The sequence below is a fragment of the Protopterus annectens genome, chromosome 2.part1, assembly GCF_019279795.1.
Source record: "Protopterus annectens isolate FY-2018-M chromosome 2.part1, PAN1.0, whole genome shotgun sequence".
Classification (NCBI taxonomy): Eukaryota; Metazoa; Chordata; order Ceratodontiformes; family Protopteridae; genus Protopterus; species Protopterus annectens.
This window is the reverse complement of record NC_056729.1, coordinates 51,089,542-51,112,476: the sequence shown is the minus strand read 5'-3', so window position 1 is coordinate 51,112,476 and position 22,935 is coordinate 51,089,542. Positions and strand designations below refer to the sequence as shown.

The following is a 22,935-nucleotide window of genomic DNA, read 5'->3' as shown; positions in this document are numbered from 1 at the left end:
GTTTCTGGCTCAGGTGTACCCCTGCGCACTGACTGATGAACTGTATCATCAGGTCTTTTGTGAGAGGGATGGTAAATATGCACCTATTATTAGTAAGGGTTTAAAACAAGATCTGGTTTTATTAAGTGTTGAGGCTGTAAAGCTGAACAGAGAGAATTTTCACTCTAACATGACTTTGTATTATTTTGTTGATGCTAAGGACATTCAGAAAATTCTTTGCAATAATTGTTTTTTGCTTCAGTGTGATGATGAGTTAGTCATTGTTTGCATCTCCACTAGGCTTTACTTTTAAAAACAAGTTGAACATTAAGAAGGTTCTGGAGAGGCCAGTTAGTCGGCTTTCGGACACTGTTTTTCTGACAACAAAATGTGGGTGGTGTCAGCACTGTTCTTTCATTGGGATCAAACCAGATGGTCCGTTATATAAGAAAATTTTGGACCTTAAGCCACAAGGTAAATTTAATTGTAATAGTTAGAGGGTAATTTGCCTTGCAAAATGCTGCACTTGTACTGCATTTTATGTTGGAAAGACTAAAATGCCTTGAAAAGAAGGGTTTATCAACATCATTACAGTATTGTAAAGAATGACAATAAAACTGCTTTGGCAAGACATGCCTCACTATGTACTGGCTTTACTGGATTTAAATGTCTTGTGCTGGAGCAGATTGCTACAGGTGCTTATTGTGGTGATTGGGAGAATTTGTACAAAGAGAAATGCACTTGCAGCTTTATTTGAATGCTAGCAGTTATCCTGGTTTGAATGAATGTGTGTCTGTTGTAAGTGAATTGAAGCTAAGACTTCCAAATTGTACAGTTTCTGATGGATTTAGAATGTAGTGTATCTTTAAATGGATTTTTTTTTATACTTTCTTACCGCTTTTAGTGGCTGCACCTGGGGGTGTGTAATGATGTAATTTCCTATAAGAATGGTTTGTTTTTCCTGAATGGCATACTTCTGAGGAAGTCATTTAGACAAAAGCGTTTAACTGTTGTAAGCTATTGAGAGACAAAACTACAGTAAATGATCCTCACATATCTGTCCCTCTAAAATGACATAAGGAAAGTGAAGGCATTGACTGTAAAACAAAATCATGCTACCCATGGCAGTCCCCTTTCAAGGGTATAACAAAGTAGAAAATAATAAAATACACTTACTTAGATACAGAGACATTAGTATTACAGAAAAGTTCAAAGTATGCTGAAAAACATATGTTTTCAATTATTGTGTGCAGTTCTCCTTTAAGATGATTTGTGTGCTATGTAGTAGAAAGTAGACCACCGTGCTAGTGTCAAGCAAGAAACACTATACAGAAACATTTAAAGTGGGAAAAGGGGATTAGGAATGGCTGTGCAGTAGCCCCATGGTTGTTGCTGATATGCATGGACAAAAGTAATCAAAATATACTCACAAGTCAGTATAGATGTACAAGATCTATCACGTGTAGCTCTGAGATGTCAGAGATCTACTAAATTTCTCAAGGAATTACTGGAAGAAGAAACAAGGTCTGAAATATTTTAGAATAAGCTTAAAATTTTAAAGAGATGAACACTAAGAATGCTTTAAATGTTAATGTGTTTTATATTCATGTGTGTTGTATAGCAACTAGTGTGTTGCTACAGTAAAGTTTTACTGACTGACTCGTTCTAGCTGTGAAGACGCATCAACACAATCATCTGGTTCTGCACCTCAAGATTTGACTTTTTGTGAGCTTGTACATAGTATGAGACAACTCTATAACTGGTCCATTACAGAACTCTTGTCACCTAAAAGACATAATTTTGAATACTAAAGTTGCCAGAATGTGAAATTAGGATTACTTTTACGTTTAGAAATGTTGAGTATTTATGGATAACACATACTCTAGGATTCACAAAGTTTTTCTCTACCTGCTCTACATGGCCGTTGTGGGTGGAACAATTAGTGAGAAATCATCTCCAATTCAGAAACATAGTAAAGTAGCACAGAGAAACACCTCATTACCATGTTTTTGAATTGAACTCTGCACTGTCAGACCTGACAGCTCTAGTGTTCTCCCTGACAGTCCACATATTAGCATAGGACACCCCACCCCCATGTATGAGCATGCGCACACACACACACACACACACATACACACACACACACACACACACATATATATATATATATATATATATATATATATATATATATACACACAATTACAGTCTACAGATGGGCTCCCACACATTTGCAGAAACATTCATCCAGACACCTGCATATATGCTGCAACACACACATAAATACACAGAGTCAGCATTACATACTTCCTGTAATGTGACTACGCAGACAGAGCTAGACACAGACAAACACACATTTAGCTGCATTCATGCCCCACAGATGTGCGTGCACACACATGTACAATCATCAGAGGGATTCAGAAACAAAATCTCTCCACCAAATTTATGATGAGCCTTTGCCATTTCAAGGGGAGAGCAGGTGGCCTGTTAGTATTAGCCACCCTCCTGGACTGCAACATATGCATCTCCTCCAACAAGACTGTTCCCTGTGCTGCAGCCACTGCTCGGAGAAAACAGAACAGTAGTAAGGTAGTGATCTCTGAAATTATTTCACTTGTTACAGAAACCTTCCAAGTTGAGGCTTTCACATTTTGCAGAGGAAGCCTGTCTGAATCCTGCCAGTAGGCACTTGCTCATAACTCTGCAGATCACCCTATCCAATTAGGCTGATCATCTTTTGGATGTTTCTTTTAGTGGTGACAGCTGGCTTTCTACAAGAGTACACTCATCTGAAAAGCAAAGTTCTTGTGTATCCTGTAAGATCATATCCATCTTTATAGGACATTTTCGTATAGTCCTGAAATGAGTATACTCACAACGTTTCCAAAGTCTAATTTCTAAAGTACTGGTACAGATGCATACCAAAAATAAGACAGAGAGTTGGAATCTACAATCTGAAATGATTTTCTAAGTAGGCATAGTGAAATGTTCAGCATGCGATGTATGGAGTTAGAGGTATTAAAGAGTGTTTGCAAAAAGTTTTGAAAAATATTAGTTATTTTTCATGTTTATATTAATAAAGCAAAAGTGAAGTGTGAACTGTCATACTGGGGGTGGTAAATTCAAACAGTGGATACTAGTAAAAAACTACATTAGAACATGAAGGGTTATGTAAAGAAGTTATGAGATAATAAATGCTTTTTTTGGTAAAACACTTATGACTGTTAGCTATATTAAAACTGCATTAATTTCTTAAAAGTTGTGTAACCTACAGGAGAACAAATGATGGCCTTATACAAAACATTAAGGGACACAATTTTGCCACTAACACAATCCATCTAACATGGGTGCTATTGTATACTAATATTGTTTTGAAACACTGTGAATATATGCATAATTTGTACAGATTCTGCAGTATCATAAAATAGCAAACATGTTAACCCCTTTCTTGTCATACGTTATTGCAATACTCTCAAACAATTAAAGATTTGTCTCAGAGATATATTGGGAATATCCTACACACTTACAGAGATATATCCCTTTGTTTGACCATATCTCTAGTAATTTTTGGCAAATAAAATACCAGTTTTCTTTCATAAATCTGCAAAATATCAGCAACTACAGGCAAAGCTTTGATACTAATACGGCAGTATAGCCATCCTCCAATGAAGAACTTTCATATTTTACATTTCTGTAACTCACATTATTATTTTATTTATTTATTTCACGTTTGTTAACTGGGTTAGCGCAACTGAGCACGGGCCCATTTTCAATGGAGACCTAAGGAGAAAAACTCCAAGAAAGACAATTACAATTTTTTTTTGTAGTAGTAGTAGTAGATATCACAAAGTAACAAAGATGATTTTATAATATATATATATATATATATATATATATATATATATATATATATATATATATAAAGATAATATGTATTTGTAAATAAGAAAGAAAACTTAATAATGACCAAGTAAACATAAAGAAGAAAGCATAGTACATTCCATACAGAATATGTAGTTCATTAGCGAAACTGAGCTGAGGCAGCAGACATTATGTCCATTGATGGAGATAAAGGAGCTACTAGGTAATAGAAACAGGACTAGGTTGGGTCATGGTAGGGGCATAGCCAAGTGTTCAGGAGGAAGTTCTTCAGTTCTTTTTTTGAAGTGGTTAGTATGAATAATGCAACGTATATAGGCAGGGAGGTTGTTCTAGAATTTTGTTATGGAGGATTTATATAGAAGATTACCAATGTTCATTTTGAAACTATAGGTTTGGAGAAGGAATTTGTCAGTACTATGCTAGTGGCGGGAAGGGGTATAGTAAGCGACTAAATTGAAGAGAGTGGGTCAAGCACTAGGTTTATTGAGAAGGAAGTGGGTCATATTGAGTTGAGATAATCTGAGTTGATGGGGAAGTTCGGTCTAGTGTAGTTTATTAAGAGCAAGACAGTGGTGAGTAGAATTAGGTAAGTTAGCTGCAAATTTTGCAGTTTTGTTATAAGTTTGTTCCAGTTTAGAGAGCAGTCAAGACTGAATGTTAGTAAGAACTGGGGCTCCATAGAGGAGGCTTGGAAGTAAGTAGGCTTGTGCAGGGATAGTCTGGAATGGGAAGATAGAAATTTTTTTATTATGATATAAATCAAAGACTAAGTTTTTGATTAGTTTTTTTAATCGATTGCTGGTTATGTAAGTCAAATTTTAGTTGGTCATCAGTTGTCATCCCTAGCACTTTTGTGTGAGTTTCAACGTTGATGATGGTTTTATTTAGGGATGTGATAGAGAAGGAGAGCTTTAGTTGATCACTAGCCTTGGTGAGAAAGAGGAGTTTCATTTTTTTTTTTTTCAGATTCAGACTAAGGTGATTTTCATTAAACCATCTTTCATGTGAGATGAAAGCTGTGTAAGTGTCTGAAGTTGTGAGATTGGGTTTGAAGATGCGATCAGAGTAGAATCATCTGCGTATTGTATGAGGGTTGAGTGGGTTGTGGAAGAATGGAAGTCATGGGTAAAGATGTTAAAAAGAAGTGGTCCCACAATAGAGCCCTGTGGTATGCCAGTGTGAATTGGTAGAAATGTAGAGTAAGAAGACTGCCATTTGACAGATTGTAGTCTGCCTGAGAGATAGCTGGAGAACCAAGAGAGAGTAGAGGTGGAAAGGTTTAAGTCAGCCAGTTTGTTTAGTAGTTTGGAGTTAGATACCGTGTCAAATGATTTTGAATGTTCTAAGAACAGAGAAGAGACCATTTGTTATCTCTAGCTTCTGTGATAGTGTAAGTAAAAGATAGAAGGGCAGTAGAGGTACTGTTATTTGGTCTAAATCCATGTTGGTTAGGAGAAAGGAGGTTATTGTAGATGAGGAATTTCACTATCTGGTTATGTATGCATTTTTCAAGAATTTTGGATAGTGGGGACAGTATAGTAATGGGTCTGTAATTGGAGGGATCAGTGGAGTTGCCACCTTTGTGAAGGGGAATTACGGCGAAAGACTTCCAGATGTTGGGCACAGTAACATTTCTGACAGATCTCTTAATAAGTTTTGAAACTGGATAGGAAATAGTGTTAGCTGCTAGTTTGAGAAAGTGTAGGGGAGTAGATTGTCAGCACAGGGTGAGCGAGGTTTGAGTTTTAGAAGGAGAGACCATAGGAGGTTGCGATAGGTTTTCGAGAGAGAAACCTCTTTCATTATTTGTGGTTTGAGGAGGTGTTTTGTGGGGGGTGGGTTGTGGTTGGCATTAGTTAGTTTGCTAATGGTAGCAATAAAAAACTGGTTAAGGAGGGAGACAGTGTCTTATTAGATATTGCAAATTATTATTAGATATTGCAAATCTTACAAAGTGTATTGTCAGAAGATTTTTGAAATAAGCTTTCAGGAAGCAAGTAGTTTTCTATCTTAAAAGACACCAGGCAACAAGAGGATTAATTAGCCTCCTTCTGCTCAAGATTGAATGAGTTAAAGGAAAGTCAAACTTTTTCTACAGGTTAAAAGCTGACCCCTGCTGTATGTTCAGCTTGTATAAACCAGCAAACATCTTCCTGTAGGTACACTACCAGTTGCTGGATAGATTTAAAAAGAAGGTTTATACTTCTAGGTACATTGGCAATAAGTGTTGCAAATTACCTGATACCTCAAAATACCTGACTGGGACAGATTAAGAATACTGTACAAGGTATTTCAAACTCAAGGAAGAAAGGTAAATTGCAGTATTTACAAGAACTGCTGAAAAATTATTATACATACATCAGAATGCTCATGTGATTCAATAAATGCCATATCTAAGTCTGTTGTGACAGGCATAGTCATTAGATAAAATGTTTAGTTATGATCTGAGAGACTGTTAGAAAATGTTCTTAGGTAAGAACTAGGCTAGCTGCCCTTGTGGGCCATTTTAAGGCTAACCAGTTTCCCACCGATGAGAATTAAACCCTGTGCTTTGCATCTGTGAAGTAAACACCTTAACCATTATGTCCACTCCCAACCCTAAACTTAATCTAAAACCTTAACCATTATGTCAACCCCAAACCCTAAAATTAATCCAACTACCTGGTGTGGGACTAGAACGCACAGCCATCTGCAGCAGAGATGAATGCACTACATGTAAAGTTACTGAGACTGCTGTGTATCAAGACCCAAATCCCGGATATACCTATTCAGTTAGCCAACTTCAAATATAATTAAAAAAATAACATGAGGTCACTAAATCTTTCAGTTTTTGAGGAACTTCTCGGCTTCTAAAAAGGCACTATTCTGACTTCAGCTAATGTTCAAAGTACTTCATTTTTTGTATTTATTTTATGTGGCTTCTGATTACTTTGCTTATTGATTGATTGATTGGTTGATTCTTCCATTGCTGACTGGGTTAGTCCAGCTAGCCCAGTAGTCTATTTTCAGGGGAGAACTGAGGTGGTATTTATACTACCAAGGGAAATTTGGCCAGAGCATCGAGGAACTTCCCCCACTCTTTTGGATAGGTGCCATGAGATCTTTTACATCCACCTGAACTACCCGAAGGCCTTGGTTTAATGTCTATTGTGAAAGACAACCCACACAGGAGTGCAGCATTAGCAATTCATCTCTCTTGTGCGGAATAGGACCCACAGCCATCTGCATCAAAGGTACACACACACACACAAATATAATAATGTATATGTTTATATATATATATATATATATATATATATATATATATATATATATATATATATATATTTTGTTTACTGGTGTGGTGGAATATATACATATATCTGTAGTTAGTGCATGTGTGTGTGATGATTTGTGATGGTTCTGAATATATTTAGCCTTTGTATTCTAAACTACTGCTTAGCATGTTAAGATAGCAGAAAATGCTACCTGAAAATACTGTGAACTGAGATGGTTTACTATATAGAGAAGCTTCTGAAAATGCTTTTGGAGTACTGAGGTTAAATATTGTTTTTGTGAATGGTTTGAAGCAAATAATTCTGCCATCTTCTTGTCTAATATGGTATTTAGCACAAAAAGTGATGAAAAGTTTGTACTAGTAAACTATATATAAGTTTTTATGTCAGACATTGCTAACAGTGAGAATGTTATGCATTGAAGTAACCGTGTAGGTAAGGGAGATGTGTACACTTTTTTTATTCCTGAAGACTGAAAATGGAATTTGGGTCATTGAAACATAGGTATTGAAAGGACAAAATGATGCATAGTTTATATTTCTGATAATTGAAACTAAGGATACATCGTCATATTTAAATGATTATTTTTTTTTTATTCTGTAGAAAACTTTGCTCCAGCATAAATGTGCAGAAAGAGCAAAGAGCTTGCATTAAAACAAGTATCCATCCTCATAATTCTTTCTGTTTTTCAGACTGCTTATGCTTTGCCCACCATTGCATTTGCATTTGTGTGTCACCCTTCAGTACTTCCCATCTACAGTGAACTTAAAGAGTAAGTTGATTGCTAATTTTTGCTTGACATAATAGAGTAAGAGGACATAACTGAATATATTCGCTGTCTCAACAGGTTAAGAAACAGAATGCATGTTTGCTACCAGGTTTAAATAACCTACAGTTTTAAATGACAGAAAAGTAGTTCTTACATAGTTCGCAGACACATTTACTCTGAGATGGAAACAGATGTAGAAATTCGTGCATTTTGATACTTCCTGTGTTTTGGCTTGATATCCATAAACATGGGTGTCTCACCAGAACCTGGGCATGGTTTGTCTTGCAGAAGAAATCAGTATCTTCTCCCAAATTCCAGACACTGAACTGTACCGCCATCATAATGTGTTTCAGCTGAATAAAGCATGTAGTAGGTGAGATAACTTTGATGCTTATTTGGGAACTATGAAACTATAGCTGCTGCTTCATTTTCTGGTCATAAAGCTTTGCTAGACCCACTGAAAAAATGTTATTTCATCCTTTTAGTTTCCGTCTTGTGGTCAAACCATCATTAAAATTGTGTACTAAACTATTTTTCATTCCACTCTGCCTGTACAAACCACAGTATTTGCAGACTATTAAGAGATGATCCAGACATTTTCAGAAAGGATGTTGCCATCCTGCCTAGAGTCGGACATTATGCTGCTCTTATAGAAGGCCTGCTTTCTAAAATATTGCTGCTCAGTACCATTCTTCCATGCTTACTGCCACATGTTTGTCAGACTACACCATTTAATGATTGGTCACCATCCACTGCTTTCACTACCGTGATGTTAGACTTTTGACATATTTTTTGAGCAACAAATTTAACACATTATTACCCCATATTAGGACAGTGACTGAGCAAATCAGAACCTTCCTATGAAAGGCTTTCGGGATAATCCCCTCAGTAAAAATCAGTGTGGCTGATATGGGTCACTCCAGCTACTTCAGCCCCACTAGTCAGCATCATTTGTCCCCACCAACACCTCTCCATCCAGATATTCAGTAAACTGTCCTCCAATGTCACAGTGTATAGAGTGTATATTATCATCTCCACTCATACTTTATAGCAGAGCAAACAGTAAAAAAATGATAACTTACAAAATACAAAAATGAACAGGTGGGTATGCTGAATAAATGTGTCTCAGAACATCACACCTACCCAACATGGTTTTCGTCCCATGCACAGCACTACAACAGCTCTCCTGTCTTTCCTAAACTCTGTATCAATAGCTAGAGACAGTAACAAACTTATTTCCTGTCTCTTCATTGACTTTTCTAAAGCCTTTGATACAGTCTCTCATAAACGTCTTCTCCTTAAACTAGCAAACTTATACTTCTCTCCATCCATCATATCTTGGTTTAACAGCTATCTGTCTGATAGACTCCAATTAGTCAAATGGCACTCGGCTTTCTCCCCTCTTCTTCCTGTTAAAACGGGTGTTCCACAAGGCTCCATCCTTGGGCTCCTTCTTTTTAACATCTTTACCAACCTTCTCTACTTTTCCTGTCACTGATACAATATGCAGATTATTCTACACATCACTATTGCTGAATCAATAACTCAACTAAAATCAGACACACAGTCCTCTTTTAACTCTCTAGAAAACTGGCTATCTGAAAACCAACTTATCCTTAATCCAAAGGAAAAACCTAATTACTACTCTTTCTCCCTAAAAACCTTAACCACATAAAGTCTTCCTTCTCCATACTGTCACAAAATAATGCTCAAATACAGGTGGACACCAGTACAAAACTCTTAGGTGTTACTATTGATGATAGACTAACCTTTGATTTACACGTCAATAATTGTATCCGAAAAACACATCTCTAGCTAGGTCTCCTCTATAGAAACAAAAAATATCTTACCAAAACAGCAAAACTAACCCTTTCAAATGCCTACCTCTTACCCACTTTACTTTATAGCTCCCAAATTCTCACCAGCCTCAACACTGGACTACTAAACAAGTTAGAAACAACTTATAACAGGATTGCCAGATTTGCTGCCCAAAATTCTTACATATCCCATCACTGTCTCTCACTAAAAGAACAAAATTGGCTACAATTACCTAACCTGCTTCGATATAATCAGTTTCTGATTATTCATTCCATTCTCTACAAGCCCTCTTTCTGTCCAGCTATCTCATCTCTAATCTCTCATTACCTACCCACTAGATTACTCTGCAGTTCTGAACAAGGCCTACTAAAAGTCTACAAACCAAGAACCAAAATGGGTCACCTAGTCTATAGCTTTAACCCTTCCAAGGCCTGGAATAGCCTATCACTAGATACTACAAAAAAATACCTTCATGAAAAATGGACTTAGCAATGTAATTATCCACCGTAAATGCTCCCCTATAACCTTCTACTTCTCTTCCCTCTTCCTTCCCTTCAGTAAACAAACTTACTACTTTGTCTTCTCCTCTTGGTACATCACTGTACAAACATAGCTTGTAAAGTATTTCAGCTATGTAACTATTGCACTATTATGTATATAATATGTAATTATGAATGTATCCCTCTGATTAATGTATTTCTATGCATTTCACTTGCCACAGTTTAATGTATGACACTGTAATGCAATAATGTGTGGTACTGATGAATGTTATGTGTGGCAGGCACTGCAATGTAGTAATCTGTGGTACTGATGAATGTATTTCTATATGTATTTAATATGTAAAATTTCTGTTTTCTGTTGGAGATTTTCTCCTCGGGCCTCCGCTGAAAATGGGCATTTGTAGCCCAGTCAGACAAACCCAGTCAACAAATATAAAATAAATAAATGATAAATAAGAAGAATATGGGACTGGCGGCTAAACAGCATTCTGCACATAAAGTCAGAGTACTGGCAAATCGCAAAATAAATAATCCTGAAAGACTCTTATAGGAAGAGCAGAAGGAAATAGCTAGACCTCTTTTGAGAATTCTAAAAGCACTAGAGAGTGCTATTGACTCCATATTTTACTTTTTGTATAACATTTTACAGTGTTTTTACAAAATAGCTGTTTCACGGTCACTTTGTTGTTGTGCAGGTGCTTTCAGGTGTACATTACATTGACACATGCATTATGTAAAGGTATATCTGTTAACATAAAAGTGCATTTCTCTTCCAAATGTTCTTGGCACTGTTTTTTTCTTGGAGTTACTTAACCAGTTCTGGTACAACTGTTTTCACCATTTCTGTTTAGTGTTCACTTTAAGTTGAAGAAAGAAGATCAAATGCATTTCTCCTTCATACAAGCAAAGGCAAGAGAGAAGTAGGCCATTACAAACCTTTTAGACTGATTTTATTAGTGAAGCATGGAAGATGATGTCATGATATCAAAGAGAGAAAGAAATGGCTGAGTAACTGGAGGCCAGAGGGCCAGACAACTCAGTACAGCACTGATTTGTAACAATGTTAAGTCAGTCATTTTTTTTTATTTACCACTGCTACTTCTGATTGCACCAGGATGCACGGGATTTCAAGAGTCAAAATCTGCCCAACCCCCTTATAGTTGCACTCTCTGTTACAGATAAGCCTGATACTCAGGAAGCTAATTTAATCAGTGTTTGTAATGTCTTTAAAAATGCAGCTATAAAATTATTCTGTTCTAACCGCCAACTGTCTGTAATGATTCATAACATTATTCTTGCTTGCATTGGAGGAGCTCAACCTATGAAAAAAAAAAAAAAACAGAAGAGAGGGACATTTACAGTGTCATGCAAGGAAGCCAGTATGAAACATCCCCAAAATCTAATGCATTGATCCAGTTGGCTTTTCCACTTGTGCAAACGCTGAAGGATTGGAAGGGGAAGGATGCAGCAGTGCATTCCACATTTCTAGGCATTTTACATTTTTCTTATTTAGATGAGACAGAATGGGGATGCATTGTCTACCTTTATCAACCATTCAGTTAGACATTACATATTTATGTATATGTAAATATAAAACAGAAAACAGCAGTCCCATAATTGGAAAGGAGTAGTTTACTTCATGGCATGCAGAAGGGAGGTGTATTGAGGGAGGTAGTGAGGGGGAAGGGGCATAGTAGTTTAAAATGTCCTGAATCTGTCAGTAACATAAACTATACATTGAAACAATGAAAGTTACAAAGTGTGAACGCTCAGGTGAACGAAAATGCCATAAATCAAAGATCTCATGGCACCTATCCAAAAGAGTGGGGGAAGTTCCTCGATGCCCTGGCCAAATTTCCCCTGGTAGTATAAATACCACCTCAGTTCTCTCCTGAAAATAGACTACTGGGCTAGCTGGACTAACCCAGTCAGCAATGGATGAATCAATCAATCAATCAATAAGCAAAAGTAATCAGAAGCCACACAAAATAAATACAAAAAATGAAGTACTTTGAACATTAGCTGAAGTTTTTTTTATCGCAGTACAGTGAAGATCGGAATATTTGCCCTTTCTTCACTGTAGTGCGGTCTCGGAGTTGGGATATATATTTAGCAGGGGGCACAGCCCCCCACAATAACATTTTCAATTTGGGGCAGTTTCGCTCATCTGAGCGTTCGCACTTTGTAACTTTCATTGTTTTAATATAGACTCATTGCAAACACCTGCCTTTTTAAAGAGGTAGTGTATTATAAACAGTCCTTAAGTTGTTAGGCTATGAAGACTGAGACCTGAGTTAACTCTCATTAATTTCCATTTGCATATATTGTGATCCTGAAAGGTCACTAAACTACCCTATGCTCTTGAGTCATGAAAAGGGAACACATTTGTTGAGCTCTTAGAGGCTACCCAATCAACAAGTATAGATATATTAGATAGGTATAATTTTGAAAGTCCTCTGCAAGGAGAACCTGTTAGTGGTGCTTCTTGTTTTCCCAGATAGACACAATTCTTGAACTCTCTAGCTTCTATGCTGTAGAGTGAGCATGCATCATGTCATGATGTCATATAGCAAGCAAGAATGATATCTTCCCCTGTGTGTTGCATTTCTTTTCTGCTGGTCACACTTTTGATCTCAGTCCTGATGTGCATCACTGGGAAGTTCCTGTGTTTGTTGCCTAAATGATTAGGCACTCAAAGAGTTCTTGAGGTCCTCAGTTCACTAGCCAAGATGTATACTACCAGTTTTATTGTTTGGCATAAGTGCACAATGGGAAAGAGTATGAGAAGTGCCAGCATTTCCGTCAAGGTTAGCAAAAGGAAAATAACAAGAAGCCAGAGACTTACCTCACCTCATACAAAATGGTGGCATTGGAGGGTAGTCAGTGCGGGTATCAGCAGAAGTGCCCCTGTTATGATTCCATGCTAGAGTCAGAGAGAAGGCAGTGGACTTGGAGACTAGCTTTAAGCTAAATCCTCCTTCTTTTCAAAACTGTAACTGTGATGGCTGCCATTCTTTAGCCTTTGGCCTACATTGTAAAATATGCTATTCTGCATAACTGTCACGATAAGCCAAGAGGCCATTACTCTAGGCCAGTGATGGCAAACCTGTGACAGACACGTGTGTCAAAGGTGACACGCCATAATATTTTCAGTGACACGCTGAGTTACCAAAAAAGTTAATGGATACCTGTCTGATTTTTTTATCCAGATTGTCTGGAAATAAATTGCTTTGTGCAGATGTCCGGAGTTTACAATGTAAACCCGGAATTCTACGTTGTTTCCACCTTTCTTCAAGATGACTGGTTAATCTGCAAGCTGAGATAACCAATCAGCACAGATACAGCAGCATGCGAGTGAAGGAAGCTGAAATTCCACACCTCACCACAATTATCTTTAGGAAGGTTGTGTCTGTGGCATGCGCAGGACGTCTGTCTAATCCACTCGTACTTCAAACTTCATGATAATATTGGTGGCGGCAGCATCATCACCTCTCGATTCTCAATAAGAAAAAAGTTAAGTTGTGAATACTTATTTATTTAAAAAATTCAAAGCAGCATTAAAAAACTTAAAACAACAAACAAGTTTGATGAATGACTTGGGCACTTGATGGAAATGCTAAAGAAGGATGGGCATGCTCATCTTCAGGGAAGGCAGTGTTCTGAAACAGTAGATGTCTCATGCCCTGCTGAAGGGAGACACTCAGAGGGATTAAATGGCTGGGAGGTGCTACTAGGCAAGGAGACACGGAATATAAATGCACACAACCCTCCTTTGCTTGTACATGTTACCTATAAAATTACACAGCTGTGATGAAAAAAGAAAAATAAAAAAAAGTTCTGAATTAATGCTGACACAAAACAGAAAACATACTGGCTTTGATTCTCTATGGACTGCCAATCTGTACATTAGGGATCTGTATGTGGCAAGCTGAAACCTCATCCATTTCACACTCGACAAAGGAGATCAAGCTAAGCAATAGTAGTATTTACAATTTGGAGCATGAATAATCAAAGAAGTGAGAAGCAAAAGATAGCTAATATAGTACCAGAGAGGTAGTACATCAGATGAACATGCTTAGCATTTATAAAAGTAAAGGAGTTTACATATACAGAAGGTTACTAATCACTGACATGTTCATTGATTTCCATTTTCTAATTGTTTTTTAGGCAGTCAATAGCGTTAAGTTTAGTAAGGCCTTACCATGTATGGACAGTAATACACACAGCACCAAACATGATTGGGTTGTATTTTTTTTTTAAATAAATGAGTATGTAAACTTGTAAAAAAAATTGATGTTATGTTGTCCTCCTCGCCTTCTTTCTTACGGGATGGGTTCGGTGCCAATCCTCGGCTCTGACTCAGCCAAATACACTAACTCGAAGTCTTTCACTTGGCTCATGGCTGAATACCTATCCCATCATGCATTGGAGTAATCTTCAGATCTTGTTTGCTGCTAGTCATAAAATTAATGTATATTTCTTTTCACCTAACATGATATATATATATATATATATATATATATATATATATATATATATATATATATATTAAACACATAAGAGGAAAAACAACCAATTTCAGAGGAACTCTGTCAGTAGGAGGAAAGAAAACTCTTATCTGAATCCTCTAGGAGCCTTGGCTGGGAGAAGGAGGGAGGGACGTAAGAAAGAAGGGCGAGAAGGACAACAAACATGGAACGTTATGGTAGGTACATAACGTCTTTATGTTATGTTGTCCTTCTCACCTTCTTTCTTACTGGATGGGACAGTGTCCCTAGTACCATCTTCCTGGGTGGCTCACAGGAGTACAATTTGAGCACTGTGGACCCAAAAGAAGCTCTGTCCCTGGAGGCCAAGTCTACCTTGTAATGAGTAATAAATGTATGGGGCCTAGCCCATGTAGCAGCTGCACAAATACTATCCATTGACAATCTGGCATGGTAAGCAGAGGATGTTGCTAGATCTCTAGTTGAATGGCATTTGACTTTGAAAGGTAAACTTCTATTGTTAGAAATGTATATAAAGGTAATACAACTGGAATGCCAGTTTGAAAATGTAACTTTTGAGACCGGCTTGCCTTGCTTCGCTTGAGAGAAAGAAATAGCTGGTCCGTTTTCCTGAAGTCTTTGGTTCTATGTGGATAAAATCTCAGTTGTCTACGTACATCCAACTGATATAGTTTGTATTTTGCCTTGTTGGTATGATTAGAAAAGAAAACTGGGAGTCTACTGGTTCAGATTGGTTTGTGAGCAGACTTTTGGCACAAAAGATGGATTAGTCCTCAAAGATACTCTATCCTTATGAAAAAAATTAGGTATGGTGGCTTAACTGATAGAGCTTGCAACTCCGAGACTCTTCATGCAAATGTAATAGCCTCTAACAAGATGGTCTTCCAAGAGAGGAATTTTAGATCTTAGGAATTTTAGATCTTACCCAAGAAATAAGGGAGAGAAGGACAACAAACATGGAACGTTATGGTAGATACGTAACTTCTTTAGTCTCTCTTTTTTGGGGGGGTAACACACCAGCAGAGACAAGTTGAGGCATTTTCCAATTTTTTGACAAGCCGAGCCCAAAAGGTTCACATTCACTGCCCTAGGCAGTGTCAGTGTTGATTAGTAACTAACTGTAAAATAACCCCCATTTTATATACAACCATCCCACCAAAAAAGAAAGCATCTTAGACTGCACAAAACGTTGTTTAGATGTTCTCCTAGACACTTTTAAGTGATCACCACTCCACCTATATTCTCAGAGAACTTAATGAAAACTCCTGTAACACAGTATAGAATGCTCCAAGAAATTTAAACAAATTCAGTGGTGACACTTATAAATACACTCAAATACTCTAAAACTGGGACTTACTAAAATCTCTGCAGCTTGATAAGGCTGCCATCTACTTTGACTATACCATCCTCAATGTAATCAATAAACAGGGCCCAGAAAAGAACAAAATGGTTAAAACCACTCCAGCTGCTTGTCTGAGTCCAGACAACAAAATGACTCATGAAAACCAAAAACAATGTATGGCAAAAATGACAGCAAAACAAATCCCATACTGTCAGCCAAAACTATGGGAAACACCACAGATTCATAAATACAATTAGACAAGACAAAATACCATAGTAGTTTCCAACAGAAGTGTAAAATAAACACTAAAGAATTATAAACTTCCATAAACAACCAACTACAACAAGGGGAAGAAAATAAAACTAAATCCTTTCCACAGTGAATCCAACAGTAGTGTGTCATGTAAATTCAACAGTTTTCATTTTGTAGAATTTGTTGCAGACAGCAAAACAAAAAAAAAATACAGACAACAAATTTTGATGTAACAAAGCACTTCTGTCTCTCAGAAATCCCCACCACACTCATTAGAAAATGTTTACTCAAACTGAAAACCACAACCATAACAGCAGACAACCTTCCATCAGAATACCTGAAACTAGGAGGTAAGTCACTAGCTTAACAATACCTATGCCAATAAGTCAATCCTTCAAAGAGTACTATGCCCCCACTCTATGGAATATTTCCCATATCATCCTCTCCATATAGGAGTAACTCTTTTGAACTAACTACAGATCCACTGCAATCCTCTCTCCTCTGTTCTGAATTATAGAAAGAAATGTATCCACCCTCTACTAAAATTCCTACTAGAAGGAAATATTTTGTCACCATCACAGCATAGTTTCAACCTTCACCAAAGTACAGAAACAGCCATTTTTCCATTGCTAGATTTAGACAACCAACAAAAACATCAGGTCATCTAGTCTTTCCTATTCTTAGACCTTTCAAAAACGTTTGACACAGTGAATCACCAACTACTATCTGATAAAAGGCTTGACCAATGCTAGCTACCTTAGCCACTAAGCTCATTGTGTCAAATGGCTTTACTCTCTGTATACAACTACCAGTGACAGTAGCTTTACTCCAAGGTTGAATCCTAGGTACACTACTTTTCAATGTTTTTATAAACTCCATGTTCACAGCTGCCAGTCAGACAACAATAATACAGTATGCTAACATTTTCACTCTTACATGCTCAGCCTCAAAAACTACCCAATTGCAAAATATAACACAGGAAGCCTTCCTCTCCATCAAATCATAGCTAGATCATTCTTAACTCATACAAACCCTCAATAAACCAAAGTAATACTCTTTACCTCTGGTCTCAGCCCAGTAAATAAGCAAAACGTCCATACTACATCATCAAATAGTACCAGGATAAGACTAGTCTCTCATACAAAATTTCCTGAAGTCATGATTGACAAACTATACTCAGTATTGTCACTGTATTGTATATCCTACAGACTGTTAAGAGGTGACCTGTGTCTGGCATACAAGGCTTTTTTGACCCAATACTGATGGATTTAATGCATGTCAGCAAGTCAAATGGCACCAGAAATACTCTGCCTAGGGATCTAAACCTCTTCTGCAACATCAATATAATGGTTTGGAGGGGCAGGTATATCTTGCAGAGGATACCTCTGCTGTGGAACAAACTCCCCATCTACATAAGTTTACCCCTGTCCATATTCAATCACAACTTGGATCCAGAAATGGGAAACAGAGAATTTACCTCAGGACTGCCCACTGTATTACTCATGGACAGAGGCAGCTCCTAAATGCTTTATCCTATGCATGGGTCCCCTCAAATTATCTATGGTATGATCACAGTTATTCTCATTAGGGCTAATATTTATCAGCCATGAAATGGGTAAGGCCAGTCTCTAACCAAATGAGATAGGTTAAATCAAGCACAAAACTGAAAATGACTAGGTTTAAAATGGCCTACAAGGGCAGCTATCCGAGTACTTGCCTATAAACCTATGCACATTGAAAACGTAATCATCACATACACTATATGCTTTACAAAACCAGCTGTAAATTATGAATGTTATACAGATCTAAAGTTTGTCTAACAGACCAGAGCCTGATAAATGTGGTAGCCACTTAGTAACTCCCAATTTTGCTTTATGCATCCTCCATCTTCACAAATTTTCCAAGACCTCATCTCTCCAAGCTGGAGGAACGCTACAACAGGCTTGCCAAATTTGGCAGAACACCACTACACTTCTCTCAAAAAAACTGAACCCGTTAAATATCCCTAACTCCAAAAAAATGGCTGAACTAAATAAAATTAGCCTAAAATGTCCATCACCAACCTATGAAGACCCCATCAATAGACAACCTGCTACACAGGCTCACTCCCCACTCCAGGGAAGTAAGGTCTAAATAACAGGTGATTGTTAAAATTACTAAAGTAAACAGCTCCCATAGCAGGTCCCTGTTATCAGTTCATGTAGCCAAGCTCTAGAATACTGTCCCAACAAACATCAAACAGCCCAGAAATCTTCAGTTCTTCAAGGTGACACTAAAGGTACACTTCCTGCAAGCATGGCTGTGCCATTGCACTTACAACACTGATTAAATCATCGGACATTGATGACTGCAAGCATCTCAGGTGCTATATATTTATTGCAAGATGACTGTCCAGTTATACATCCAGTAGGACTTTCCCAGTAAACAAGTAAGTAAGCAGATAAGTAAATAACCAAATAAATTGTCTTGCTATATAATTTACTTATATGGATATTCCACTGTAGATGTTTGTTTTTAATATTTTTGATGTGGATAGGGACTGCCTTGTAAATACAACTGTTTAAGGGTGAGTAGAAGTCAGCGGAACACACAGCGGCTTTAACAGTGGCATCCATTAGAGAATTACAGTGGAAGTTATTTAGGCCTTCAAGTAACTGAAGACGGTTTGCTTTTGAGAAGTGTGTGAGAAGCAATATTGTGCTCGTTACTTATAAAAGTAATAAGCTGCTATTACTAGTTACTTTTCAGTGAAAGTAATATATTACTATTATTGCTTTTCTAAAAAAGTAATATATTATTTGTAGTTGCTAACTAAAGTAACATGTTACTTTTACATAAGTATCATTTATCAATTATAATATTGAGATTAACTCACACAAGTAAGCACATGCATGTAAGTGTATTATTAAAGTTGTTTACACAATATTACAATGAACTGATCTGATGATGAATAGCATTTAACAGTTGAAAAACTCCAGCAGACTAGTCTTTATAGCTGGGTAGCACAGTGGTGCAGCAGTTAGTGTTGTCACCTCACAACAAGAGATTCTCCAGTTCAATTCTTGGCTGGGGTGCCTTTTGTGCGGAGTTTGCATGTCCTCCCTTTGTTCACATGGTTTTCCTCCGGGTGCCTCACGTTCCCAAGACATTCTAAATTGGCCCAAGGTGTGAGTGTGTTCGTACGTGTGCCTTCTGAGGAAGGTTGGGTGCTGGGCTACCAACTCGACATCGTAAAACTCTACTGCCAGTTGTTCTGCAGTCCAGTGATCTGCCGTGGTGACCCCTAATGGGAGCAACTGAAAAGAGAAGACTAGTCTTTATACCTAGAAGAGAGTCACAAATAATAATTAAACCAAACCTTACACTGCCAGCAGCACAAGACCTATAAAAATCTATCACATTTAATTGAAACACGAAAAGAATTTTAAACAGAACATAACAAAAAATTGTCAAGACAAAAGTTGGTTGATCATAAATGCAACCAAAGAGTCCTCCTTGATGCAGTGGGTTGGAGTGCCTGGTGTTAAACCGGTGAGTGGTGAGTTCGATTCCGATTGACGGTGGTATGGAGAACTAATGCTGTTTATATTATGCCAAGGTAAGGATATTATCTCTAGCAAGCTAGAATTGTCCCAGTTACAAAAGCCACAAAAAGATTAAAACAAAGCACGAAAGAGAAACAAAACGACCACCACAGATTCAAAGAAAATATTTTATTCACCTCTATCACCTTGGCAAAAAATGCCTTCAAGAAGTAAAAACACTTACAGAAAAACATCTCTAAATACACCCATCAATCAAGCAATTAAACAATCAGGCACTCATTAATAAAACCATTATAACCTTGTTAAATCATGTATTTCCAATTGCACTCACAGTTTAACCCCATAGGTGTCAGTGTATCATATTTAAGTATATACTTTCTTTGCACAGTATTTTGTCCTTTAAATCACCATATTCCCCACATTCCCATGTTTCTTCCAATATGCAACCTTTTAACAAGGAAGCATTGCTATGGTGAAATTTTTGAAAATGAGCGCCCAAGGGACTTTCTACTTTAGCAGAAATTTCTAATGTCCGTAACATGTTCCTGCAACCTAATTTTAAAAGACCTCAAACTTTCTCCCACATAAAATAAGTTACAAGGGCATTTTAGTATATACACAATGCTCTGAGTATTTACAACAAAATTCTTCTTTAAGATCAAATCTTATACTATTTATTTTAACAAATCTGTTAACAATATATTTATACCCAGAACACCTGTTACACTTATAAGTACCTAACTTAAGAGGAAATTGCTTAACCAGCTTATCTATAGAGGGAACAAATTTGCTATGAACTGTAATATCTGCTGAATTACACCTTTTCGGTGGTGCAGTGGTTAGCATTGTCGACTCACACCAAGAGGTGCTCTGGTTTGATTCTTGGCTGGGGTGCCATCTGTGCAGAGTCTGCATGTCCTCCCTGTGTTCACATGGGATTTCTCTGGGTGCTCTGGTTTCCTCCCACATTCCCAATTCATGTTGCAAGTGGATTGGACATTCTGAATTGACCCTAGGTGTGAGTGTGTGCCTTCTGAGGAAGGTTGGCTGTCGGGCTGGCAATTCAACACTGTAAAACTCTGCTGCCACTTGTTCTGCAGACCAGTGATCCACCGTGGTGACCCCTAATGGGAGCAGCCAAAAGGAGACGAAGAAGACTAGTCTTTATAGCTAGAAGAGAATCACAAATAATAACTAAACCAAACCATACACAACCAGCAGCACAAGACGTACAAACACATTTTGTCTATTTTCAACAACTAAAGATCGAAACCTGAAAAGAATTTTAAATAGAACATAACAAAAAATTGTCGAGACAAAAGTTTGCTGATCATAGATCCACCTGAAGAGTCCTGCTTGGTGCATTGGGTTGGGGCGTCAGATGTTAAACTGATGAGTAGAGAGTATGAATCAGATAGATGGTGGTATGGAGAATCAGTGTCGTTTATTATACGTCAAGGTAAGGATATGATCTCTAGCAGGCTAGAATTGTCCCAGTGTTAGGAGGTATTTTAGTGGGTGAGAGTCCCACAGTACCAGGGCAGGGCCAGAGTCTGGTCATCATTAGCTTTCACCTCCTTGCAGTTCTAAAAAATTAAGTACATTTTGCTCCAGACTAATTCTAATGATCTGTTATTAATGCTAAGTGCTATGACTTGTGCCAACATTATGTTGTAATTTTTATCCAAATTGCCCTTCAAAGTGTCTATTATCTCCAATCATCTAATTACTATCCATACTATCCAGGACCCCTGGAAGTTTCCCATTGCTCTTTAGGAGGTGATATTGCCCACGTTGAAAAACACTGGTTTAAGAAAAGTAACTGAAAAGTAATGCACATTTAAGTTACTAGTTACTAAAAAAAGTAATACATTGCTATTACTTTGTTACTGTTTTGAAAAAGTAACTAGTTATATTGCTAGTTACCAGAAATTGTAATATATTGCAGTAATATATTATATATTGTAATATATTACATATTGTAATATATTACTCCCATCACTGGTGATAAGTGCCCACATGTGAGGACAGGATCAATGTTTTCAGCCCCTACTAGGGTAGTTATCCCTTTGTACAAAGGAGTTAGATTTATAATGTCAGGGTAAGCATTCAGCATGCTGGTCATTGGAACTGCAAATCGGCAAGTTTATTGATGAAGAGGTGAAGTCCCAAGTCCCGCAGCAGAAATGTATTGGTTTAAACGTGGATTTCAGCTGAGGTGTTTGTTATTTATTATATTTGCTATTGTGCTCAACAGAGGATCTAGAGGATGTTTTAGCTAGCTATGAAGTGCTAACTAGTCTTGTTTAGGGTGATTTGGAGGTAAAGAAAGGAGTCAAAGTGCATCTAAAGTTTATGTCTGAAATATACTGTGAAGGAGATAATATAATTATGTTATGAAACGTTTAGCATATTAACACTGCATATAATATTTCATTGTCAGAGTTTGTTAAATGATACTGAGAGGCCACATGATGGAGGTCTGGATGGGAAATCACATACATACCACTTGTATATAGCTGAGTTGCAGGGCAGTGGAGATATTAGCATTTGTTTAATCAGTTTGATGAAAATTTAGCTTATCTGAAAATTCATTTAGATGTTTCATGCAACTGATCAATTGTTTGTTTCAGCTGTTGCCAAAGAAGTAATGAGATGTCTTTTCATAGGTTCATAGGTGTTTACTAGGCTAACAACCACAAGGGCCTTTTTAAGCCTAGCCATACATCCCATTTGATCACTGACTTATTGATATGTGTTTAACATAATCAAGTTGTAGTACAGTAGGAGTAAAAGCACTTCTTACCCCACCTTTTTATGATCTCAGAGTTGGTATATTGAGCTATACATGGGTGTGGGGGGTGGCAAGTTGTGTGCATTTTATTTTTGCTTGTTTTGTTTCGCCTAATAGCTTGAAACTCATTTGCTTAAGATCGATTGCGTGCCAGCAGACTTTACTTTGAGGTAAATGCCATTAACCAGTAAGTATGTATATATCTATATTTGTATTTACATATATATATATATATATATATATATATATATATATATATATATATATGTGT

General features: G+C 37.2%; 1 protein-coding gene across 1 annotated transcript in view; it reads left to right on the top strand.

Annotated features, from left to right (window-relative positions):
* Nucleotides 1-22,935, top strand: part of SLC38A1 (solute carrier family 38 member 1) — an 830,305-nt gene that overhangs the window by 666,486 nt on the left and 140,884 nt on the right. Inside the window, exon 11 of the mRNA XM_044062017.1 lies at nucleotides 7,829-7,908. Coding sequence (XP_043917952.1) covers nucleotides 7,829-7,908 — 80 coding nt within the window. The remainder of the gene's footprint in view (nucleotides 1-7,828; nucleotides 7,909-22,935) is intronic.